The sequence below is a fragment of the Microcebus murinus genome, chromosome 18, assembly GCF_040939455.1.
Source record: "Microcebus murinus isolate Inina chromosome 18, M.murinus_Inina_mat1.0, whole genome shotgun sequence".
NCBI lineage: Eukaryota > Metazoa > Chordata > Mammalia > Primates > Cheirogaleidae > Microcebus > Microcebus murinus.
This window is the reverse complement of record NC_134121.1, coordinates 9,033,913-9,059,968: the sequence shown is the minus strand read 5'-3', so window position 1 is coordinate 9,059,968 and position 26,056 is coordinate 9,033,913. Positions and strand designations below refer to the sequence as shown.

The window sequence follows — 26,056 nt, the reverse complement described above, 5'->3', positions numbered from 1 at the left end:
CCAAAAATATCCCTAGGCTGCCAGATGTCCCCTAGGATGGGGTCAAAATCGCCCCTGGGTGAGAGTCGCTGAGTTAACTTCACGGTGCTGTTGAGTCTGTCTGCAAAATAACCCAAAGTGCTACCTGTGCCCTCCCAACTACCTGTCCCCTCCCAGCTACCTGTCCCCTCCCAACTACCTGTCCCCTCCCAGCTACCTGTGCCCTCCCAACTACCTGTCCCCTCCCAACTACACTGCTCAGAGCCCATCGTGAGCCCTCCAGGTCACCACAAAGCCCCGCCCCCATGGTTAGTCACCTCTCCAGTGCCACCTCTGTGCTGCAGGGGACGCTCACCCCAAGGAGCAGCCCAACCCAGTCACTCTCCTGCTGGACCCTCCCGTGGCTGCCACTGTCCCGCTACCTTCAGAGCACACTTGAGGGGGCCTGGGCGCACCTGCCGGGCCTTCTCCCTCAGTCGTGTCTGCTGCCTGGCTCTGCGCCCAACCAAACAGAGCAACAGGTCCCCACGCAGGGCGGTGTCCCCACCGGGGCCCTCTTCCTTCCCGCAGTACCCCCTTCACCTCCGCCCTCTGCCTGCCTCGAAACCTCACTCCCTGTGACATTCCTGCCCCGAGCCCCCTTCCCTGCCCTCAGTCCCCTTCCCTGCCCTCAGTCCCCTTCCCTGCCCTCAGTCCCCTTCCCTGCCCTCAGTCCCTGGCCCTTCCAGTGGCCTCAGCACCTGGAGCTCACCCATGGTAGATATATCCCCAAGACTCACGGTGACCTCGTCGTCAGCTGTTGAGGGCAGAAACTGCATGTCACATCTCTGGCCTCTAGGCATTGCACCAAGCAGCACCCACTGAGCACCCACTGTGCGCCCAGCACCGTGTACCCACTACGTGCCTGACCCTGTAGGGAGGGACCCGTCACCAGGGAAATGGTCTCCCTCCCTCCCTCCCAGAGCAGGCTGTCTGGCAAGGAGGAGAGGTGTCACATAAACCGTCACAAGAGACGAAGTGACGCACTCTCCTGCCGATCGCTGGCGGGGCTGGCGTGGTGGTGCCACCGAGTGGCCGCTCCACGGAGGTCTGGATGGCAAGTGGGCGAGCAAGGGGCCCCTCCGCGCCGTGGCCGAGGGCTTGGCACTCTGGAGTCGGCTGGATCTGGACTCAAGGACCCAACGTCCATGATCCTCAGTTTCCTCATAGGAGCGAGGCTGCTGTTGCCCGCTCCTGGGCTTGCTGGGAAGCGGAAGCGGACCTCATGCAAAGCAAAGCCCAGGGCGGCCCCAGGACCCCAGCCCTGTAAGTGCCTCCCGGGGGCTGGCGAGGCGCAGTTCTCCGGGTGCCCACCAGGGGGCGCGGGGCCCTGGAGGACTTGGGGAGACCCCAGTGGGCCGGCTGGGGTGAGAAATCCCAAACCAGCGTGGTCAGATGTGGTGACAGGCAACCTGGAGCCCCTGACCTGCTTGTCCCAGGACTGGTGTCCTCAGAGTAGCAGAAGAATGAGTCCTTAACATGCCCCCATCCCGCTGCCTTCACTCCTCTCCCCAGCCCAGCGGGTCCTCCGCAGCCTCCTCGCCTTCCAGACCGCTGGCCCTTCTGGTCCTCGAGGTGGGCCTCTCTCTGGGAGGCCATGTAGGACTGGAAGAGCAGGGCCCCGTGGCTGGTTCATCTTTGTGTCTTCTGTTGCGGGCACAAGGCCCGTGCCCGTCCCTGCTGACCGGGTCACAGACGCTGGTTCTCAGAGTGTGGCGCCCCCGGCCATCAGCATCACCTGGGAGCTGGGCCCCACCCTGAGCTCCCCAATCAGAAACTCCAGGGGAGGGACCCAGCAACCTGCGTCCCCCAGGTGACTCTAAAGCATGCTCAGCCGCAGCTCTAGGGCAAAGCAGGGGACCGAGTGATACTTAGGAACGGCCTCAGCCCTCCTCAGCCCTTCCTCAGCCCTTCCTCAGCCCTTCTCAGCCCTTCCTCAGCCCTTCTTCAGCCCTCCTCAGCCCTTCCTCAGCCCTCCTCAGCCCTTCCTCAGCCCTCCTCAGCCCTCCTCATCTCTCCTCAGCCCTTCTTCAGCCCTCCTCAGCCCTTCCTCAGCCCTCCTCAGCCCTTCCTCAGCCCTTCTCAGCCCTTCCTCAGCCTTCCTCAGCCCTCCTCAGCCCTTCTCAGCCCTCCTCAGCCCTCCTCAGCCCTTTTGTGGCTGGGCTTGGAGCCAGCCAGGATTCGTCATGGCAGGGGCTGCCCCTGGCACCGTCTCGCTTCAGGCTAACAGGCATGTCTTTGCCCAGAGCGTCCCAGGGTGGGCAGCAGCGTCCTTTCTCCGAGGTCTCATCTGGAGAAGAAGGCTGGGCAAGACCCGTTTCCCCTCGTCCAGCCCACCTTTGGCCAAGCCACCTCCCATCACGGCAAAGCCCTTCTCAGTCGGAGGATGTTTCCCCAACAAGAGGCCGGGACCAAGAGCAGCTTGGCTGAGGGGGGACCAGGGAAAGGGTGGAGGATGCCTGGGGAGCAGGGGGCTCAAGAAGGCATCCAGACCCCTCCGAGTGCCTAAAACCCACTAGCACTGTGATTCTTAATGAATGCCCAGTTTACTTGAATGTCATGGTTAATTTATCATCACATTTGACTGAAATTGTCATGGGCTGCGTTATTAAGCAAAATAAAGGTAGACTGTGATCACCGTTATTTGTTGAAGCAAGAATAGCTGGAACACGAAACATGGCATACGTGAAACTTTGAAATCCTTTCCTTGTTTTCTTGGCTGCCGCAAGTGACACCTGCTTGGCAGCGGGCTGCGGGAACCAGTGACAGGGACTCACCTCCGGACACACCTTGGGGAGTCAGCCGGGAACAAGGGGTTGGCTGGCCGTAGGAGGCTGGCCCTCCGGTCCTGCGGGCTGCTGCAGGCCAGTGTCACCTGGGGAAAAAACTCCCCAGCCCAGGGAATCCTCCGCCCCACCGTGACCTTGGCTGAATTCAGCACTGCCTGTCTCATCACCAGGGACCCTCAGTTATTCCCGCCCCTAATCCTTTCTATTGTGTCTCCCTTCCCTCCAGAGTGGGGGACTCCATCCTTTGGGACTTGCCCCCGCACCACAAGTGGGGCCTGTGCCCCTGACAGTTGGGAAGGGGGTGGGGCTAGGTTTACCCCAGCCGCCCTGGAGCCCCTAAGCCAGAGGTCATGACCGGAGGCCCATGGGCCCGACTCTGCTGGCAGAGGAGTCTGTTGGGCCCACACGGTGTTGTTGTTGTTGGCATTATTATTATCTTAAAACCTCAAATTAATTGACAACACTTAAAAGACTATGTAAAAAATGCCCATCTTCAGCTGCTCTCGAGCCTCACATGAGCCGACACACGGGCCTCTCATACGGGCCTCTCATACGGGCGTGGCGGCAGTTGGCAGTGGCTGAGCTGACCCTGCCCTTGGACGCATCTCCGCAGACCCCGCCTGCCCGCGCGGAGGCTGCTCAGCTTTGGCCGTCGGAGCCGCAGTTTCTGCACCGTGCAGGTGCCTCGCCGGCCTGCGTGCCCTGCCTGGCGTGGGGCTTTGTGTCCTGGGCCCAAAACCTCAGGGTTTTTGGAGACAGAGTCTCACTCTGTTGCCCAGGCTAGAGTGTCATGGCGTCAGCCTAGCTCACAGCAACTTCAAACTCATGGGCTCAAGTGATCCTCCTGCCTCAGCCTCCTGAGTAGCTGGGACTACAGGCATGTGCCACTGCACCTGGCTAATTTTTTCTATATATATTTTTAGTTGGCCAATTAATTTCTGTTTTTAGTAGCGACGGGGTCTCATTCTTGCTCAGGCTGGTTTCGAACTCCTGACCATGAGGATTCCACCCGCCTCGGCCTCCCAGAGTGCTATAGGATTACAGGCGTGAGCCAGCGCTCCCGGCCCGTTCTTCTCTTTAACATTTGACATCTCCCACTTCAGCAGGTGCTTGGGCTGTGAGGCGCAAGCCTGTTAAAGGCCCATGAGCTTAGGCAGGCCTTGCTCCCACAGTGAAAACGAAGTAGCCTGCTCCATGCGAGAGGGAGGGTCTGGGGCTTGATGCCATGTGGGCGGAGCGTCGGCAAAGCCACTGCCACAGAGCTGGGAGAGCCGGGAGCATCTCAGACTCTCAGACGCGCACGGGCAGAAAAGTCCGAGACCACCCAGGAATCTCTGCGCTCACTCTTCTTGGCTAGGGCCAGCCCAAAGCGTGCACCCTGGCTCATAATTGTAAACTGTATTTGTTCATTTAATACATATCATGAGATAAAATTTGCAAAGTAACCTCTGATCCTTGACCCTCACCCACAGGGTTCCTTTCCTTGGAAGTATTCTGCATGTAAATAACCGAATGTGTATGCAGGTGGCCCTTGAACAGCATGGGGGTTAGCAGTAGTGACTCCCCATGCACAGTCAAAAGTTCATTTGTAACGTTTGACTCCCCCAAAACCTTAACTAATAGCCTACTGTTGACCAGAAACCTCACTGATAATGGTTGATTAACACACATTTTGCATGTTATATGTATTATATACTGTATTCTTATAATATAGTAAGCTAGAGAACAAAGTGCTATTAAAAATCGTAAGGAATAGAAAATGTATTTACTATTCATTAAGTGAAAGTGGATCATCACAAATGCCTTCGTCCTCGTCTTCACTGAGCAGGCTGAGGAGCAAAGGGAGGGTTGGTCTTCTTGTCAGAAGACAGGCAGAAAAAAATCCACATGTAAGCAGATTCACACATTTCAAACCTGTGTTGTTCAGGAGTCGACTGTATATCCCCCCTCTTTTTAAGCACACGTGGTAGCATACTGCAGTACGCTTCTCTTGCCCCCACCTACCAGCATAGCCTGGCACGCTTTCCTCATCAATACGTAAGAACTTGACCACTGTGTCCGGTACGATTCCCGTAGGTGTCTGTCTGTCTGCACTTTGTTTACCCATTGCCCTGCTGATGGACAGCATAACTGTGCGCCAGCCTTTGGTGACTATAAATAGTGCTGTAGTGAGAGACCACGCGTGCACGTTATTGCACACACACGCAGACGTGTCTGTAGCAGCGACTCTTAGCAGCGCCGTTGCGGGGTGGAAGGTGCTGGATGTTTGCAGTGTTGATCCTGTTGGACTACCTTCCAGGGAGCTCCTGGTGATTCGCAGGCCCTCTGCGGTGGATGAGTGGCTGTTGACCCTGGTGTGAAATGCCGGCCACTGGAGCATGCAGACACCCCTGGGCATGTTCTGTGAAGCTGGCCCCGTAGGGAGGCCTCGTTAGTGCTGGGTCCCGGGCACAGGGCCTTCCCTGCTTCTCCTAAGACTCCAGTGAAGTCGTCTCATGTCTTGCTCTCTGCCCTGCAGATAAACTGCGTGACGTTCCCCCACCCAGACACAATGCCTGAACAGCAGCTGCTGAAACCAACCGAGTGGAGCTACTGCGACTACTTTTGGGTAAGTGGTGCCTCGGTTTCCCCTATGCAGTGGCCCTGGTTGCTAGGAGAGGCCTGGAGCTCAAAGTGGAGGGGCATTTCTTGTTGAAGCCTGAAATGACATGGCAGTAGATTCAGCATCTGAGACGGGATCTCAAGACCCTTTTGGGATCCAGATCACTCCGTCAATCTCAGGCAGGCCGCAGGGCTGTTCACGGCAGTACAGAAATCCCAACCAGAATGCAGGGCAGCTAGAGGGCCGTTTTCCTGACGCTCCATGAGGGCAGGAGACTAGAGCCAGCCCCAGTGAGTGAGTCTGGGCTCCATACCTGCTGCCACCATGTGAGAAAACTCGGACAGGTAGTTTGCCTCCTTGGGCCTCTCTGGTCCCACCCAAATCCCAAGGACGCTGCGTGCACGGCTGTGTAGAGAGCTCCAGCTTCAACGATCCTGTGGTTCCAGAATGTTTGCTTATTGTCTGATGGACACAGTTTTAGTTTTGCAAGATGACAAGAACAGCTATAACTTTCAAAATTAGATCACCCCATTCTGGAATCATACGGTGGTGATGGTTGCACAACCTTGTGAATATTTTAAAAACCACCGAATTGTACATTTCAAAAAAAAAAAGTATGCAAAAGACCCTGAGGAACAATAAATAAATTGAATAAAATCTTGTCTTCACCACCGTGCAGAATGGATTATCTATCCTGTTTGAGATTCGCTAACTGAATACCAAACAGAAGTGTTTTTAACTTTCTGCCAAGTCACTCGGACCTTAGAAGGCACGCCGAGATTCCTGTTGCCCCCAGCCACCTCAGAGGGACAGCTGCTAGTGTCCCGGCTCTGTTGCTTCCAGGCAGAGACCTGTGCAGAGGTAGAACAGCACAGAAAGGGCTCAGGCCTTGGCATCAGACAGACCTGGGGAGGTGAGCTCGGGGCCGGCGTGAGCAGGGATCCGAGTGCGTGCAGCTTGGTGGGCCCGGGGCTGGCGCCAGGCTGCATTCTCTCTGCTGCAGGAGGACACTGGAGGCCTTGAGCAGAAATGTGCTGTGCTGTGAGTCACATGCCGGCAGGGGTGGAAGTTGAGGGGTGAGTGGGGAGACCAGACGAGCCGTGGCAGCAGCAGAGGCGGAAGGATGTGGCCGTTGTGGGACCGTGAGCCCTGCAGAGGGCTGCGGGACAGGAGCGTGCAAGGGTTTGGGCCCAGGGGAAGCATCCTGGGAGCCGGGGTCAGCGTGGGGTCTCGAGCCTTGGGAAGCCGAGGGGGTGGAGAGAGTCTGCCCATGGCCAGCAGCGCCCCACAGAGGACACTTGCGAATCCTTACCTTAATGTGAGCCCTCTGGGGGACCCTGACAATCCTTATCTTAATGCCAGCCCTCTGGGGGACCCTGAAGCTTAGTCTGGGGTTTTCATCTCCCTGGCCGCCAGGGCCTTTTTCTCTAACAGAAATTTCTCTCCCCTGAGATAGCCTGTTTCTTCCGGCCGGTTTTCTCTAGTGTGGATGGATTGCTTAGTCTATCCATCCTAGAAGGGAGACAGATTCGGGCTCAGAGTTCAGATAATTTTCCGTTTGCCTTTTCATCAAAATGTAGCATTCATAGACCGAAGTGCACAAATCTTCGATGTATGTGGATATAAACTTTCAAATGGCAAGAGCAGCCTCAGTACGGCGTGATTCACCCCGTGTGGCAGTGCTCTCCTGTCATGAGCATTAGCAGTGTGGCCAGATGCGTGTTGGGCAGGAAAGGGGTATTCAGGTGAACTCGGAAGTACAGGTAAAACAAAACAAAGGAAATCGTTTAACTTTGAAATTTTAAGAATATTTGTTTGCGAAACCAATTGGGTCCTAAGTTCCCATTTCGTTGACCTGGCCATCTTCCCCAGGTCCTGCCTTTTACTTAAAAGTAACTGATAATAGATGCCATTTATCAACTACTTACTATATGTCAGCACCCTGGTAAGGTATTTACTATGTCATTTATCCCAAATAACCACATGAGGTAAGTGCCCTTATTTCCCCAGTTTTGCAGATAAAGAAGTGCATGCCCAGGGCCAGTGAAGAACTTGCCTGAGGTCACCCAGCTGGAATTGCAGGGGTTAGGCATTGGAGCCAGTGTTCTTGGCCACTTGTCCTTCTTGCTCATGATTCCCAGGTTGGAAGAGCTAAGGGGCTTGGCCACGGGTGGCAGCAGCTTAGGGCGAGGACCTAAGCATCAGAAGGCAGCGTGGACGCAGGGCCCCCAGGCAGAGATCTGAGTTAGGGCAGCTCCTTACTCCTCCTCATGCTGGGCTTGGGGTTTCCAGGGGCACCAGGGAACTTCGTGGAGTCTGTCTTCCCTTCGCTCCATTCTCCATGGCTCCAGACACCACCAGAGGTCACCTAAACTCTTGTGCTTCTGTTTGCTTTGCAGGCTGATAAGAAGGACCCCCAAGGCAATGGCACCGTGGCTGGGTTTGAGCTACTGCTTCAGAAACAATTGAAGGGCAAACAAATGCAGAAGGAAATGTCAGAATTCATCCGGGAAAGGTGAAGCCTGGGCCCCTCCGGTTCTGGGGTGTCTTGCCAACCAACATTTTTTAAAAATTGGTAGATTTCACATTAGAATCTGGAGATTCAGCAGGCCTTGAGAAAGCAGAAGTTTGGCAGGATTGCTTCCACATCTTGCACGCAGCAGTCAGCTGGAGCTGAGTAACAGCTACTCCTGTTCCCATTTTGCCACAGTCTCCACCACTCCCTATTGTTTCCCCACACACACTGTTTCACTCCTTTACTTTATCTACCTAGCCCCCATTTGAAGCACTGTCCTCTACTGTAACTAGAAAGGAGAATGCAACCTTTCAATCCATCTTCAGTCAAAACTACATCCCAGAGCAGGAGATATAGAACCCTCCTCGCTCTTCCCGCCTCCGTCCCTGCTGTCAGGGATTCTAACAGTGGTTTGTCTAAAGAGCTGGGGAACATAGATGAGGAAACAATACATGCAGCCTGATGGAAACAGGGAAAACCAGAAGGAGAAAGAGAAGTTCCTTCTCCATTTCCCTCCTCCTCTCTGTCTCTCTAAGTTCTGAGACTGTTCAGCACAGACTCACATGCCCGAGCACCAGCACACCCGTGCACGAGTGCACACACATACACACACACATGCACACACATGCACGCACACACATGCACGCACACACATGCACACACACACGCACACACATGCATGCACACACATGCACACACATACACGCACATGCACACATACATGCACGCACATGCACACATACATGCACGCACATGCACACACATACACGCACGCACATGCACGCACGCACATGCACACACATACACGCACACACATGCACACATACGCGCACATACAAGCACACACATGCATGCACACACACATACACGCACACACATGCACGCACACAGCTTTTTACCTAGAGTTTCATCTGGAGGCACACTGGCAATATTTATAACAAACAGCAATATCTTTAAAAAATATTTCTTTTTAATTATAACAATAATCAAGTAATAATGCTTTGGTGTTTTAAAGCACCCCTTTCCCTCAGGGGACCTATTTTCAATTTGTATAATCAAATCCTTATTTTATGACCCATTAAACTGGTAGGAAATTGAGAGGTTGCATAGCTCGGGTGCAAGAAAACAATAGTGTCAAACAGGCAAATAGGGAAATGGCTGTAGCAGCCAAAGCTTGAACATACTTATGGTTTAGACTCCATAACATGTCATTAGCAAATGAATGGAACCTGCCCTTTCAGGACACGCTGGTCTCCCTAGAGAAAATGTAGACGCCTGTAACTTCTCTCATTGCACCTTGGGATCTCACAGGGAGGTCCTTTCAGAGCCAGGAGGGCGCACAGATGGGGGAGGGCCTGGCTCAGGGACAGACGCCGGCAGGTTTGCAGTGGCCTTGAATTTGGGAGGTGGGGCAGGGGGGCAGGTGCTGCCGCCACTGGTTTGGAAGGTGAGGCCCGGGAGGCAGAGGCGTGTGCACCTCCTATGCCTGGCACGTGAGCTGGCATTGAGGGACCAGGAGCGCGACCTGGTCAGACCTGCTTTCTAGTGCGATCTCCTGGCTGTAGACTAGAGGAGTAGGCTGCCAGCCCACGTGTCCCGGGGAGGGCTGCAGGCGCAGGCAGAGGGAAGGGAGGGGAAGCAACAGAGGCACATCAGTTGGATTAGACACGGGGGACATAGGGACCGGCCAGAGGTGGGTGAGGGCAAAGCAGTGCGAGGAGGAACGAGAGATTGGGAGTCTTGGTGCCACGCTGTGCAGTGATCATTACTTTTATTATGACTTTGTCGGTCACCCCCTCTCCATCATCCCATCCTTGGGGCACCAGCTATCTGAGCGGCCGGGAAGCAAATGCTGCAGGCCTGAGGTCTCGGGGGCTTTTCAGTTCACCAGCTGATGTACCAGGGGCTCTCAGACACCCCAGCCAGAGCCGGCGCTGGTTGACACAAGCACACCTTCCGTCTCCCACCACGGCCCAGAGGACCACTCAGGCAGTGGGCAATGTGCCTTTGACGACACGCTTAACAGGTGTGTGGGATGATGCAGAACTCTCCCCAGGGAGTTGCCTTGCAACGTGTCAAGGGCCTGCCTGCTGGAAGCTACGTCCAAGGCAACTCTCCTCTCCAGGGAAACAGAATCAAGCTGCAGCTCCGGGCACTGCCTGGTTTCCATGGAAATACTTGTGCCCAGCAGGCTTGGCAATTAGAGGCATGAAGGTGGGAGACGGTAGGGAGATGCTCTGTGTCTGCTTCCGAGGGGCTGCGGCCATCTGGGAGCTCCGGTGCGGGGAGGGGGAGGGGACAGCAGTGGGCGTCCCTGGTGGTCCATCACGAGTTGCGTTCGCTCAGTTAAGGGCCCCGTGTTTCCAGCCCTGTGCCAGGAGCTGTGCAAACATTAGCTCTCGTCTTCACAGCCCTAGCAGACAAGTGGAAACATCTCATTTTGCAGATGAGGGGATGGAGATTCAGACCATTTTGTTCATGCATTTATTCAACAAATATTTATCAAGCACCTACTGTGTGCTGGGCTGACAGACGAGCCACGCCCTCTCAGAGCGTCTGATGGGTCCCTTTACCAGGCTGACACATGCGGGCAGAGAGCTGACATGTTGGGTATTCTCCCTTTGCAGGATAAAGATTGAAGAAGACTACGCCAAGAACTTAGCTAAGCTCTCTCAGAACTCCCTGGCCGCACAGGAGGAAGGGTGAGTTGCGAGGAGGGATGGGAGTGGGGAGCCCGTGGGGACGCTGAATTGGGGAGCCCTTTCTGCCCACCGCTGATCGCTGGACGGGGCCACTCTGGGCGGGCCATCTCTGCGTGCCTGGCTGAAGGTGGGCACCGTGACACGAGGTGTGGGCGTCCGTGCCCAAGAAGGACACTTCCACTCTGTCTTCTCTCTAGTGACCAAGGGCCTCCTGCCAGGTGTCGGGGAAGGTCAGAACGCCCTCCAGCCTGTCCCCTGGTGGCCAGGCAGCAGCCTCGGTGCCCACCCCAGGTCCCCTTTCTCTGAGTGAGGGCAGGCCTCAAGGAAACTGAGCCTGAGGGGATTTTGTATCGGGCCCCTTTGTCTAGATCCTTCTCCTGTGGGCTGAGGCCCAGGCTCCCCTCCCCACTCCAGCTGTGAGTGTCCCGACCTCAGCGGATGGCACCCAGGCTGGGGAAGGCTCCGCCCGACCCCTGTCCACTGAAGGATTCCTAGTGGGTGGCACAGTCTCTGCCTTGTGTGCCCTCGGCAGGAAGGTGAAACGGGGCAGCCCGTGGAGGACAGTCTGGCAGTTCCCCGAAAAGCTAAACAGAGAATCACCATATCACCCAGCAATTTCATTCCTAGGTTTATACCCCAAATAATTGAAGAGAGAGACTCAAACAAATTCACATACACACATATACAGAGCAGCGCTATTCTCAATGGCCAAAGGTGGAAAAATAAAAAATGTCCTCAAGGGACGGACGGATGCACAGCGTGTGGCATATGCACAGTGGATATCCAGTGACTGTCGCTCAGCCCTAAGGAGGGACAGCATACTGACACGTGCCACTACGTGGATGAACCTCACAAACATTCTGCCGAGGAAAAGAAGACAAACACAAAGGGCCATGTAGTGTATGGTCCCGTTTATGTGAAATGTCCAGGACAGGCAAATCCACAGAGACAGAAAGCAGATTGCTGGTCGCCAGGGGCTGGGGGACTAGGGTGTCACTGCTTACCAGGTGCCGGGTTTCCTTTTGGGGTGGGCAGTCTTCTCAGGCTGCACCACAGACTGCGTGGCTTAAACAACAGAAAATGTATTTTCTCATAGTTCTGGAGGCCGAAAGCCCCCGTGTCTGGTGAGGAACTCCCACGGGGTTGCAGACAGCCTCCTTCTCGCTGTGTGCCCACGGGGCCTTCCTTGGTGTGTGCTCAGAGGGAGAGGAGTGCGCTGATGTTTATTCTCATAAGGACACTGATGCTATCAGATCAGAACCTCACCTTTATGACCCATTTAACCTCAATTACTTCCTTAAAGGCCCCGTCCCCAAATACAGCCACACTGGGCGTTGGGGCTGCAGCATATGAATTTCGGCAGGACACAAACCATGAGTCCATAACAGGGAGATGAAAATGTTTTGGAACCAGATAAAGGTGGTGGCTGCACAACACTGTGGATGTACTACATGCATGCATTCCAAAGGACCGTTCACTTTTAAATGGTTGGTTTTACATTACATGAATCTGATCTCAATGTTAAAACGATGAAGACTATCTGGAGGTCAGAGTCGAAAGGGTCCCCAGGAGTCCTCTCGCTCTGCCAGCCTCCCTCGGGCACGAGTCTCTGTTTGAATTCTGAAGCCCCGAGGAAGGAGGACACTCTGTCGGAGGATGGCTGTGGCTGTCATAGAGCTGTGATGGGAAACAAGTCCAAATCTGCCTTCATGGCTTGAAATCCTTCAGGGGACAGAGACTTTGCCAGCCAAATGTGGCTTTGATTAAGCCCTCCACATGGGCTGACCGTGCAGCCAAACAGCCGCCTTTGAAGGGTTTTCGCCCATCCCGCCAGCCAGAGACTGAGGGCGGCCTGGTCCCTCCGTGGACGTGAAGTCGGTTAGCTGGTCCCTTGCCCCTTCTGCTCTGTGCGCAGGGCGCGAGGTGGGGGCAGGAAGGGAGCATCTAGGGAGTGTCCCTTGCTGCTGGGAAGGGGTTTCCTAAGCGTCCTCGTGCTCTGCAACCGCTCGGAGTCTTCCGGCTTCCACCTCCTTGGCCTGGGCGGCTGCCAAGGACTCTGTGTCCTGCCAACACGCACAGCATATGCTCCCAACCCGGGCAGTCCGGCTCCACGAGTCAGGCCCGCACCACCACGCCGTGCACACATATGTACAAACACGGGGATAAACACCACACAAGCTCACGTGCACACATGAGCGCCGCTCACTGAGACGTGCGCACACACGCTGTTGCCCTTGCACGCAGCAACCACACGCGGACAGTCCAGCCAGCAGGCACCGGGGCGTGAACACGTGGGCGCCCCCCCACACACACACACGCGCGGTATGTGCAGCAGCGCTATTTTGCATTGACTCACAGCTTTGGATGTTTAACCGGGTCCTCTTTGAAAACCCCCAGAGCACAAAGCTGGAGCCTAGAAATTTTGGGCAGTCTAAGAACACGCTGATAAGGGAGACTTGAGCTGCTTTTTTAGCCGCTCAAATGCTGCGTCCAGATTAGACTTCATGAGGTGTGTGCACATTGGCGAATGAAACAGAATTAGCTTACTTATTCTGCCTTCAGTTTTTCTCTCCCATGCGGGAAGGAAATGGGATTTCGGTCTTTCCTGGTTGGCAGTTGTGACAATAGCATGCATTTTGATTTGGGGTGCCTCAAAATCTACCTTGGAACAGAAGTCTATCTCAAGGTTTTGTGGGGTTTTGTAATTAACCCCTTATCGGTTGGAAAAAAATTCTCATTCAAGGAGAGAATTTCTGAATGGCTTTATGATAAATTGTGAAGTGGCCACGAGGGGCCTGGAGGGTTGGGGCGGGCAGAGGTGTGCAGTGTGGGGGTGTCGGCTCGGAGGGCCCCGCTGAGTGTTTGGAGTGCTGTCCTCCCACCTGTCCTCCCAGCCAGGAAGTGGGGCCGAGGACGTTTTCTCGGGTGGAAAACCATGCCTCTTCCTTTCCTCCCTATAGCCTGAGGTGACATTCTCAGGCCACCCGGCTGTCCCTGGGCCGGTTCCCTGAGCCAGTTACGCAGCACCTGCTCTGCTGACAGCAGGATTCCAGCTCTGCAGAAGCACGCATGTGATCACACAAACTCTCGGCACCACCCGGGGCCTTTTGGCCTCTGTGGCTCTTGTTTGAAGCTCCCGAGAGTTGCTGAGTGTCACTCAGCTGCGGGGGCAGAACTCGATCGTCTCCTTTTGATGAAGTTCCCGCTGCTCCCAGGGCGGCTTCCATAAGCTTTGTGTAGCATTGGCTTCCACTTTAGAGCCAGGTTCCATCTTGAGACGGTTTGTGTTCATGGCACAGGAAAGGGTCAGGATTCCTCCCCGCCCCCGCAACATGGATATACAGTCGTCGCTGCACCATTTGTTAAAAGGACTATCGGTTCCTCCCATTGAAATACCTTGGCACCTTCGCTGCAGGTCAGTGGGCCTTGTCCTTGTGACTGGTCTATGTAACGGCCACAGTCGCTCCTGCCACACTGCCACCCCTGGGTCCCCCTGCCTACCCACCTATTGAGTCAGGTGGGGGCCTCGGCCGCCACCCGTGTTGGGTGTCCCAGCGCGGCTTCCTGGAGCTCAGGTCCTCCAGGTGAAGACAAGTGTCAACAAGTTGGATTGCCCGTCTCACTCTAGCTCCTCTCCAGCGGGCTCCCCAGGCAGGATCCCCCGAGGGGACCTTTCTTTGCCACCAGAGCCCTAGATGAAATCAGTCACTTCCCGCAAACACCCGCCTCGGCCTGAGCCGGCACCGCCACCAGACAGCCTGGATTGTGATCAGAGCAATCCGTCCTGTTCCGCTGGGTGATTCTTAGCCACTGGCTGCTCTGTGCGCGAAACCGGAAGCCTGGCAGCACGCTGTCTTTTAATCAGCCTTTGCCACTCGAGTTTAATGAATCCTCGGGGGGAAGTGGCTTTTTGCTGACATTAAGTGCACTGCACGTGCAGCCCGAATTTGCCAGCTGGGCCGAAGAGGAGATGAGCAGGAAAGCAGGGGTGCCACTGGAGGGTGAGGGAGGTTGAGGAGTTCCAAGTGGAGAGTGCAGCTCGGGACCTGCCCTGCACAGTGAGGGAAGCACCGCCCGGGAGTGGAGAAGTGATCTCGCTGAGAGCACTCGGCCAGTCTCTAGTAAGCCGCAGGCAGCGTGAGGGCTCAGAGCTGGGGAATCAGGACTGGGGGTACACACTCCTGAGGCTGGTGACAGCAGCCTTCTCTGCTGTGTGGCTGTACCTAGGAGGTCGCTAGAGCCACATGGTCCAGCTGCGCCTCTCGTGGAACTCAAGCAGCTGGGGTTTTGCCCGTGAGCAGGGCTGTGTGGCGCCTTCTGTTTGAAAAGGGCTTCTCTCCCTGGAAGGAATCGGTTTTCCTTCCTTGATTTACTGACAGACATTTGCACCTGTCTTCAGCAAACCAGGGTGACTCTAAAGCTTGAGGACAGTGATCTGCCAGGTGTCAAGGTCCTCACAGCAGCTGAGGCTTTAGAACTGCACCCCACCTGCTTCCTGCACTTCCCCTGGTCCCTGTGAGCCTCTGGGTTCCTGGAAATTTCCCCCGCCACTCGGCTGCCTGCTACAGTCTGGTCTCTTAGCTCCAGGGGTAAGGGCAGCTCACCTTGGCTTTAGTGGCTCATCTGGCCCTGTGGGTTAAAGCGTGATGCTTGTGTTTTATTTTGCGCCTGGCCTCCACCTCATCCAAGTCCAAAGTCCTGGGTGTTATAGACGTCCCCAAGACGCGGGGTTGAGTCCCACCGCCCCGCCTCGGGAAGGGCTGTGGCTTCTGACCAGCGGTGGGCGCAGCTCTCTCTGGGGACCCCGAGTCTCACTGTCTCCTTCTTGTTGCAGCTCCCTGGGAGAGGCGTGGGCCCAGGTGAAGAAGAGCCTTGCAGACGAGGCGGAAGTGCACCTCAAGTTCTCTGCCAAGGTAACGTGACCCTGCGTCCTCCCTGGCTTGGCCCCACACAGTGGTGTGCTGAGAAATGGTTAACAGCCGACTCTCTGGTTGGTAGCATTTGCCACTTTCCCTGGTGTAAATTTCAAGCCGCCAACACGATGTCACTTAATATAGCGTTGCAAAGAGATGCACAGCAGCACATCATGAGAAAGTGCTCTCATCGTGACAGATACAGCAGCGTAGATAACAGTCAGTGTCTGCCCAGAGCCTGGATGGTAGTAAAATGTAGTTAGGAAAGTACTGAGTATTACCTTTATTTTTAATATAATGTATTTAATTTTAAGTTTATATAATTTAGTTAGGACTTTTTTGTTTTGTTTTAAGAGACAGGGTCTTCTGTCATCCAGGCTGGAGTGCAGTGGTGTGATCATAGCTCACCGAACTCCTGGGCTCAAGCGATCCTCCTGCTTCAGCCTCCCAAGCGGCTGGGACTACAGGCGCTCACCACTGCACCCAGCCTAATTTAGTTTTTAATAATGGCTGCAAACCATTATTTAACCACCAGTGCAAAAATAATGCCTAAAAATTTAACAGTTACCTCCTGGGAGCCCTTGGGAGCTGGCCCCAGCACACCTCCATGTAGCAGGAGTAGACGCCCCCAGTTTCTCAGGTGAACCCCTGAGTGATGGAAACCTGCCCTCTCTTTGCCTGGCTTTGAAAGCAACAGATTGGCACGCTCTGTCTCTTCTCAGTGTTGGGAAATGTTAGACCATGCCAGAGAGAAAGTGTTTTGGTTTTGTTTTATTTGTTGTTGTGAAATTTCAGAACAATGAGTAAGTGACCCCTCTGTCACTTCTAAAGCACTAGCACCAGGACCTGCTTGAGGACAGGGCTGTTCACTCTGCCCTCAGGACGGTGCCTGACACACAGTAGATGCTTAATAAATACTTTCTGACCTAGCGAATGAGGGGAGCCCTGTGACTATCTCCTCCCCACCCCCAGTCTTTTCAGGTCTACTTTCACTCAGGATTTCTCCATGTTTCCAGATGAACCCCTCCTCCCCACCCCCTCGTTCATATCTCCAAGTTTCCTCTCCAACTCTCAGCTACTTTTTAGGTGAAAAATATACTAAGTGTTTCTGTGAAATAATTTACACTAAAGTGTGCATGACTAGCAGGGCTACCATTAGCATGCTTGCCCATTAAAAGAAGGGAGACCTTTGACAATGGCCCCATCCCTGTGACCCTGGCCTCTCCTCTCCTCCCTCTGCCTTCCCACCATGACCAGCCATCCCCAGCAGGAAAAGTGCTTCAGCTGTCTTGTTATTATTTGTGGGGTAGCATTCCCCAAAGCTGGTGGCTCCTTCCTGGGGCTTGTGCATCCGCACTCGCTGGTCCTGTGTCTTTTCCACTGCTGCTCCCACCCTCATTGCGGTTTCCTGCTTTGGGGTCCTGCATGACGTTCACTCTTGGAGGACAGCAGTGACATTGCACCCATGTCTCCTTACCGAGCCCACGGCGCTCTGCACACAGCCAGGCAGAACGAGTGACTCCAGTGGCCGAGGCCCGAGAGGCCTTATGAGGAGCTGGGTGGCAGGAGGGGACAGTGCTCTTACCACCCGCCATGTCTCAAGGCTGTCATGCCCCAAGACTGGGTCGACACCAGGTGTGGGTGATGATCCCCGGCTAACGAAGGCACACTAACCTCATTCCAGCAAGCGCTTCACAAGAAAATTGCCACTTCAAGCCCTGGCAGGGAAGGGAACTCCATGAATTGGTCTCTTTCCTGTGCTGCAGACAAAGCAGCAAGTTATTTTAGAGCACGAGCAGCATCACCCCCACCCCTAGGTTCCCCTCCTCCTGCCCCCTACTGCCCTGTTCGCCGCCTCGGCAGACGCCGCCGGTGACTGGCGAGATGCGTGGGCAGGCGCCGCTGTTACGGGGTGGGGCCTGAGCCGGGTCTGCGAGCTTCTGAACGGTCGGTCGCCTGCTGCATCCCCGGGAATCCCGGTGGCATTTACTCCCATCAGCAGGACCCCAGATTCTCGGTTGTTTGTGGACTCAGCAGGTGGCAGCACACCGTGTGACACAGGCGGTGACTTAAGTCTCCGGATGGTTCTGTGCGAGGCACAGCTCGCCTCTCAGCCTGTCAGCTGCCCTGCCAGGTGGAATGTCCATTTCGCAGTGAGAAGGGGCAGAGAGGTGAAGTCACAGGCGTGGTCACCCAGACATTGGCCCCCAGACATTCTCTTCCGACAGCACCCTCTCTCTCCGGCAGAACAGTGGCATCTAAAACACAGAGCCCCGCTCTTGGGGAGCACTCTGCCCTCTGCCCTCCCAGGGGATGCCAGCGGTGGTGCAGGCTGGTCCTGACCCACCAGGTGCTCAGAGCATGTTAAGCCAGTGTGCATGGCACGGGGTGGACTTCGCCACACAGCTGGAGGGAGGCTTGTCCCCCAGCTGGAGTGGTCGTGCAGAACAGCCCCGTGCTTCCAGCCTGCCGGTCAGTGCTGATGGCCGCAGGCGATCATTGCTGCAGCCCAGCAGTTTTATGGAGATTCTTTCAGAGGAAGGGGCTCCCGGGATCTGCCTGCCACGAATGATATGGCTCCATAAGCTCAAAGCCCATTTCAATGTCTGCTCCAAAAGGCTCATTGAAATTCTGCTCCGAATGTTCTCTGTCTGCGGTAAAAGCTCCTTAAGAAATGCAATTTCGTTACAGCAATTTTTCTGGCTCTTTTAGTCTCCCAGCTCCAGCCATTGCTAATAGCAACAGGTTGCTAAAGAAACAAGATTGCTGTATACAAAAGAAGTTGTACCTGGCTCCAGCTGAAGAAGGGAGACTAGCAAAATTCCTTCTGTTGGGAGAAAATCTAATCGTGCAGTGGGGGGTGGGGGCTGTGCATTCAGTCAGGAGATTGCGGGGGGAGAGGGAGTAGGGGACATGAGTTTTATCACTGACGAGCTCTGTGACCTTGGGCAAGTCAGTCACTTAGCGCCCTGGGGTTCCACTTCCTCCTCTGTGAAGGAAGAGTGCAGACTAGATCGGCGACTTTAAACTTATTTGAAGGTGACCTGCAGAGATACATTTGATGTGAGCACTCAGAACACACCTACATGTATCCACTCCATGTCCTCGTAAAGACATGCAGCCACATACGTAGCCAAAGCCAGTGTTTCATGAAACTGTATTTACCCTCCTACCTAAAACATACTCTGATATTTTCTGTTCACATCTGGTCTGTTCTCACCAAAAAGTTGGTCCTGACCCATTATTAAATTGATTTCACAACTCTTGGCCACCCACTATTTAAAAAAACACTGGACTAGACACTCTGATATTCCTTCCAACTTGGAATTTTTCTGATTCACTGCCGATGTGTGAGATGAAAACAAAAGCAGGCAGGGAGTTTTGGAAAGGCAGCCCGAGTGGCACCAGTGGCCTGGCCATCCGGGACAGGACAGGCCACCCCAAAGTCCTCCAGGACACACTTTCAGGGGGGGCTTCTGACTCCCAATTAAACAAAGATGCTTTAAAGTTAAGAATGATTATTAAAACTTTTTATTTTTTTTAAGAAAATAATTATCTTGGCCGGGCGCGGTGGCTCATGCCTGTAATCCTAGCACTCTGAGAGGCCGAGGCGGGTGGATTGCTCGAGGTCAGGAGTTCGAAACCAGCCTGAGCAAGAGTGAGACCCCGTCTCTACTATAAATAGAAAGAAAGTAATTGGCTAACTAAGATATATATAGAAAAATGAGCCGGGCGTGGTGGCGCACGCCTGTAGCCCCAGCTACTCGGGAGGGAGGCTGAGGCAGAAGGATTGCTTGGGCCCAGGAGATTGAGGTTGCCGTGAGCTAGGCTGATGCCAGGGCACTCACTCTAGCCTGGACAACAAAGCGAGACTGTGGCTCAAAAAAAAAAAAAGAAAGAAAATAATTATCTCTTTAAAAAGTGCTGAATTATCTGCAGATCCAAGTGTCTTCATCTTTGGCCTTGGGTCACTTCTGACAGCTGGCAGCATTGTTTGTGTCTGCAGAATGTCATGTGAATTTGGGGAAAGCCTTTGTGTTTAGGGGCAGGTTCGTGGCCCCTTCCCCAGACCACAGAGCCTGAAGCCGGGGCCCAGGAAACCCTAATGTTGGATAACTCCTCCAGCTTCCTCCTGGACACGTTGAAGTCTGACAGTCACTTGCCTTCCAGTCCTTAGAAAGAGACCCCAGGGTCCTGTACTGAGCAGGCTGAGTTAGCCCTCAGAGACTCCGACCAGCAGCCGCTTCCACTGGGCAGCGGATGCCTAACCTGCGAACATGGGCAAGGGTTTGTTTACTCTCGTGACCGCTTGAGTTTTCTGCAGCGTCTTACAAACTGCCGCCAGATGGGGATGTTTTCCTGCGCAAGGAAAGCGCTCCAGGGGCTCAGAAACATAGTAAGACACATTTACAACTAATATCAGGAGAGAAAGGGGTGTTTGGACGGCCAGTTCTCTGTTAGTCATCCAAAAACAGAGCTATCCTCTTGTCACCCAGGGGATTGGACGCCGAAGAGTGTGTCATTTTCTCTAATAGAGAAGGGGCACCCGCCCTGCACCAGCTCTGGGCAGACACTAGACAGCGTGGTCAGGCCAGATCCGGCCCCTGCCCGCCTGGAGCTCACAGTCCCGTGTGTGTCCATTGCTTAGCATGGGGACACTTACAGCCCGGGGTCTGCAGGGAAGAGGGCAATGTCGCAAGAACCTGGTGAGAGGAGAGAAGTCACAGGATCCTGTGTCGTCTGTCCAGGGAAGTTGAGCTGTGTGCCCAGGGGCCCCTCTGGGACAGGCGGAGGCTGAGTTGGAGGAGGGGGGCACAGGCTGAAGGTGAGGTGGCCCGAGGCTGCGTCAGGGGGACACAGGTGCTAGACTGCCCACCTGGCTTTGGCCAGAGCAAGTCCCACGTTAATCTGTTTTCTTATAAAAGAAATCTCGTGCTCACAACAACAACAAAAAAGTTTTTTTAAAAAAGTAGAGGTGGGGTGAGAAAGAGGAAAGGAATAAAAGACAAGAAAAAAGCTTAAAAACCCAATGTCACCCAGCTCCTCTCAAACTCTCTCTCTCATAACTCTCTTTCTCTGGCCCTGGCACAGGGGTGGCTGGGGGTGGGCCTGTGTCCCCCTCCAGCCCTGGGAGCTGAGAGCCTCCCATGGGTGCCGCTCAGAAGCGGTGTCCTTGTGAGTTTCCCACAGGCCGTGCAGAGTGTCCACTGTGACTTCCTCGAGGTCTGGACCTTGTCCAGATCACCCTGCGTTCCGCACACCTGGCACACGGTGACTAGAATGGACGTGAGATCCCTTCCTAGAATGGCATCCGGTTGACAGTTACTTGTGGAGCGGCATCCAGCAGTCACTGTGCTAAGTGCTTGGGGACACAGATGGGGGACAAGGTTTCTAGCCCTAGAAAGCTCCCGGTTCGGAAAGTGAAGGGAGAGACACACAGGCAAAGCCCTGCAAGGATGTGAGGTCGCAGATAAACGAATCAGCCCGGTTTAGCCAGTCCGCCGTGTGTGCCTGTCACAGCAGGCTGCACACCATAGATTATAGACAGCACGAATCGTTTTAAATAAAAGTAACAAGAAGCAGTAGCCGTGGAGGCCGGAGGCGGAAGGAGTCAGCTGACGGGGGGATCAGAAGCTCCCGCGCCGGCCCCCCCAGACCCGTCCTCACGCGGGGGAGTGGGCGCCCCACCCCGCACGGGCCGCGGGGCCGGGTCCTGAGTGTGCCGCCCTCCTGTCCCGACAGCTGCACAGCGAGGTGGAGAAGCCCCTGATGAACTTCCGAGAGAACTTCAAGAAAGACATGAAGAAGTGCGACCACCACATCGCCGACCTCCGCAAGCAGCTGGCCAGCCGCTACGCCGCGGTGGAGAAGGTGGGCCTGGGCGGGCACGGGGTGGGGGGCACGCAGGAGAGTGGGCCTTGGTCCCCACCGGGTGATGCGGGGAGGCCGAGCCTCAGGCCCTCGCCTGAGCTGCAGGTGGCAGCCGCTTCCCGAGGTGTCGGGTGGCCACCCAGAGGGCAGTGGAGCCAGGCGGGGCCGTGGCCGCCATGGGGGCAGCGTGGCACAGAAGACTAGGCACACACGTGTTCTTGCGGACACCGAGCCTGGGTGTGCTGCTGGTGCTCACGTGGCCCCCGTGTTGGGGCCTCACCGGGTAGATTGTCTCCCAACGACATCACCCCACGCCCGGACGCCCAGGGGCCCCCTTCCTGCTCAGACCCTGGGCAGACCCACGGTGGTCGCCGCGAGGCGGCTGCTGATGGCCAGCCCTAGAGGGACGGGGGCCGGTGCCGCGGCTGGCTCCCTCTGAAGGGTGGAGCTGCAGGAGGTGGCCGGGAGGAAAGGCAGGCACGGGAGGGGTGGGGCCCAGAGTCGCCGCCTGCTCTGGAGCAGGGCAGCTTGTGCTGCCAGCCTGTTAGGTAAGCACTGCGGGGAGGTGACACAGGCGACCTCTGTGGTCACTTCCAACCCCGAGGGGCTGAGGTTTTAGGGCTGCCCGGGTCCCCAGACCGTGTACGAGCTCCAGCACAAACGTGGTCTGAGAGAGAGACTTAGGCCTGGTCCAGATGTCGCTGAAGAGACAGAAGGCTTGCAGCCCTGCACTGCCACTCGCTAGCTGGGCGGCTCCACTCTGGAGCCTGGCCCCTCCGAGCCGCCGGGGCGTGATCCACACCAACAGGGCAGATAAAGGACTCGTGGAGAAAAGGGAGGCCCCTGAGCTCTGAGCTTTAGGAACAGCGTCTCCCTGTCCTGTCGTTGGACCCCAGGCCCGGAAGGCCCTCACGGAGCGGCAGAGGGACCTGGAGATGAAGACCCAGCAGCTGGAGATCAAGCTGAGCAACAAGACGGAGGAGGACATCAAGAAGGCGCGGAGGAAGTCCACGCAGGCTGGTGAGTGCGGCGTCTCCCCTCTGCAAGAGTGCAGACCCCCTCTCTCCCGTCCACCCGGCATCTCAAGCGCATAACCCTGGGGGTGCAGTGGGCGGGACTGGGCCAGGACTCCTCATTCTCTCCCCAGCGATGGCTTTTTTATGTTTTGCCCAAAGCCAGGGTCTCTGACCGGGAGGTGGACAAACTCCTGCTCGGAGCCCGCAGAAGTGCACACCCCACCCCAGCTGCCCCCGATCTCCTGCCCCAGGACAGAGGCCCACATTTAATTTAAAGAACCAGATTTCAGATTCTCTCTGAGAGATTCCCCCAGTGAGGTGGTTTCTGCTTCCACCTAGTGGTAGGAATTAGCCAATGCACAAGGAGAGGGAGAGGACCAGAGAGAACCAGTGAAAGGCTGGGTGGCTCTTTCTCGAACAAGCCAAGTTTTCCCACGTGCAAGGACATGTGTCTAACACACGTGTATTGCCCCTGGAATAATACATCACTGGATCCGTAAGTCGAAAACATGATATAGTCATTACCTAGAGAAGGAAGAGGCATATTTAAATTCGTTGAATTTATTACCTCATTTAAAAATAAATTATGCTGTAGAAATAATATCGGTACATGGAAAAATATTTTAATTTTAATGTTAAAATTATATTATTTTATTATAATGATTAATTATATTAAATAACATAATCATAATATAATTATAACGTAACTATAACAATAATTATAACATTAATGATTATGATATTAAAATTAGAATTAATATAATATTAAACTTATAATATCATTTAATATTATAATTTTAATTGGCACACAAAAATACAAAATGTTATTCACCAGAAATAATCACCATCACTTCCGAGTGTTTTACTTTTTAAGTAATATTTATATTTACATTTATATAAAGTAGATCATATACTCTATCTTCTGAACTTACTTTTTAATTAATATATCTTGGAAGTAGCTTTTATTTCATTAGCTATAAATCTCTTTACCCAACCATTCATGCACATCAAACTTTTTAATGATTGACTGGTGTCCAGCGTGTAATTGTACTGAAATTTATTACATCATTCTCTTAATTGATTTTTAGGACTTTTAGATTGTTTCAGAGTGTTGGCCAGTGCCAGTGATGCTGTGTTAGCAGACCTCTACCTTCATGTGTGTGTAAGACCAGATCTGCACGTTGAGGGAACGTAGATGCTAGATTGGAGTTTTATTCATTTTGATGGGTATTTCCAAATTGCTTTCTAGAGACAGTGCCCACCAGTAGTATCTATGAATGCCTGTTCCCTAAATGCTTATCAGCATTGCATGTTGTCAACGCTTGAAGTCACTGGTGTCTTGTCAAAAATAATATTTTGTTTTTAATTTGCATTTCTCCCTGAGCAGGGTTGAGCATTTCAAAAATACAAATCATTTTTTACTTTTTTTCTGTGAACTGATTAGCTCATATCCTCTCTCCATTTTCTTATTGAGTGACTGACCATAGACTGTTTATATATTAGGGAGAGCAACCCGTTGGCTATTTTTCTGTTTAGTGATCTTTTTCCTTAAGGACTCTAGGTTTTGGGGCTGTCTTTACAAAGATTCATCCCCACCCCTGGTTTTTTTTTTTTTTTTTTTTTTTTTTTTGGAAACAGAGTCTTGCTCTTTCTCCCGGCCTAGAGTGCAGTGACATCATGATAGCTCACAGCAACCTCAAACTCCTGGGCTCACGTCATCTTTCTGCATCAACCTCCCAAGTAACTGGGACTACAGATGCATGCCACCATGCCTGGCTAATTTTTCTATTTTTTGTAGAGACAGGGGTCTCACTCTTGCTCAGGCTGGTCTCAAACTCCTGAGCGCAAGCTATCCTTAACCTATCCCCTTTCTAAGATTTGTTGTGTTTTTTTTTTTTTTTAAATAACCTGGGGTTTTTTTCTTACTGGTTTTGGTTTCAGGTGTTTATTTTTGTTTTTGTTTTTAAAATAATGAAATATTTAACCCACCAGACATTTATTTTTCCTTATACTGGTGCTCGAACCATACTTCACAGGTTCTTATTTGTAGTGTTTTCATTTCTGCTGTTTTCAAGATATTTTACTATTTGGGTTTGATTTCATCTTAGAGCCAAGAGTGGCTTCAAAGAAAACCTTTACATTTTTATGAGCAAGGGCTTTGTTACCATTGTTTTCTAATCTTGCTATATTTTTGTCATCTTATTGCATTGTTATCATATGATTTGGTGTGTTATGCCTCTAGTTTGGAATTTTTTTGTGACACAAGTAACTAGTCCTTAGATCTAACAGTAAAAAATGTCACCTTTTCTGGGTATTTCAGGTGTGCCAGGCACCAGGCTACATGCTTTAGAGCAGTTTCTGACTCAGCAGGTCTCGGGTACATCCTTGGTTTCTGCGCTTCTAGCCGGCCCAGGGACACAAGTACCGCTGGTCCATGGACAGTGTTTTGCATAGCAAGGGTCTAAGGTGCTGGTACACTTAGTAATGATTGCAATTACATCTCAGTCTGTTTTCCGTCTAATTGCAAAATGTGATGTAACGTACATATGATAACAGAAAATAATACACTAGACCTAAAGATTTAATAGTTAAGCTCGCCTCGGGTCTTTCTCTGATGGAATAAGATGCTGTAGAATGAGCTAACTCCCACCCTTTCTGCAAGGTCGCCACTCCCCTGAAGTTGGCGTGTCTCTCCGGGGCGTGTTTTAGACTGTGGCTGCACAAATGAACGAGCATAAACCATCAGACACATTGTTTTGTGTTTCAGAATGACGTCCTGCCGTGTGTGCACGTGTGCAAACACACGGACATGATTAGCAGATTTCCTCCCGTAATTCTTATTAGTACTAAATTGCTTGTGACACGTTTTAACCAGTCTGGACTCGCCAATGTAAAATAAAACTGCTGTCTTTAGAGAGGGAAGTGATTCTTGGATTCATGGTAGGATTGGGGGTCCTAGGAATACCCTCCCCCCACACACACACACAGTGAGAACCCCCATCCTGGATTCTTGGCATCCAGGGTCAAGTTCAGGTGGACACCCTGAAGCTGGCCCCTCATTTTGCAGGGTTGGCCCCTTCCTTCCTTTGCTCTGCTTTCTCTTTCTTCCTACCCCCCCCCAAACTTCCCAGTGGCCTCCAGGACCCCAGGGAGAGAAGAGGGCATGGCCGGGGGCCACAGGTGGGGAGGACAGCCATGGTGAGGACAGGGTGGAGTGCGGTGGTGACTGTTGTCCTTTCCAGGAGACGACCTCATGCGCTGTGTGGACCTCTACAACCAGGCCCAGTCCAAGTGGTTTGAGGAGATGGTGACCACCACGCTGGTAAGTGGTCAGGGACGTGTGGCGGTGCAGGGCCTGGCTCATAGGACGCCCTGGGTGGTGGTGGGCCCTGGGGTGATGAAGTGGGGCGACCCTAGAGATCATTAGACCCACTCCAGTGGTGGGGTCCAGACCTCCATCTGGGCCAGTCCGAGTGTGCGCGAATCCCAGCTCTCCGCTTCCAAGCTGTGCCAACGCCGACAAGGGTTGGGTCTGGCTAGATCCTTTTGGGGCTATCCCCTGAGAGGTCAGTGTCAACCGAGGACTCCCCCCTACAACTGAGTGTTCAGTGGCCCCTTTAGGACAAATAG

General features: G+C 53.6%; 1 protein-coding gene across 9 annotated transcripts in view; it reads left to right on the top strand.

Moving 5' to 3' along the window:
- The window catches only part of GAS7 (growth arrest specific 7), a 220,588-nt gene that overhangs the window by 186,574 nt on the left and 7,958 nt on the right, over positions 1-26,056 (top strand). For all 9 annotated transcript variants that reach the window (XM_075994084.1, XM_075994090.1, XM_075994086.1 and 6 more), the window contains 7 exons: positions 5,326-5,415; positions 7,809-7,924; positions 10,552-10,626; positions 15,461-15,539; positions 21,282-21,410; positions 22,307-22,430; positions 25,669-25,748. In XM_075994084.1, coding sequence (XP_075850199.1) covers positions 5,326-5,415; positions 7,809-7,924; positions 10,552-10,626; positions 15,461-15,539; positions 21,282-21,410; positions 22,307-22,430; positions 25,669-25,748 — 693 coding nt within the window. The remainder of the gene's footprint in view (positions 1-5,325; positions 5,416-7,808; positions 7,925-10,551; positions 10,627-15,460; positions 15,540-21,281; positions 21,411-22,306; positions 22,431-25,668; positions 25,749-26,056) is intronic.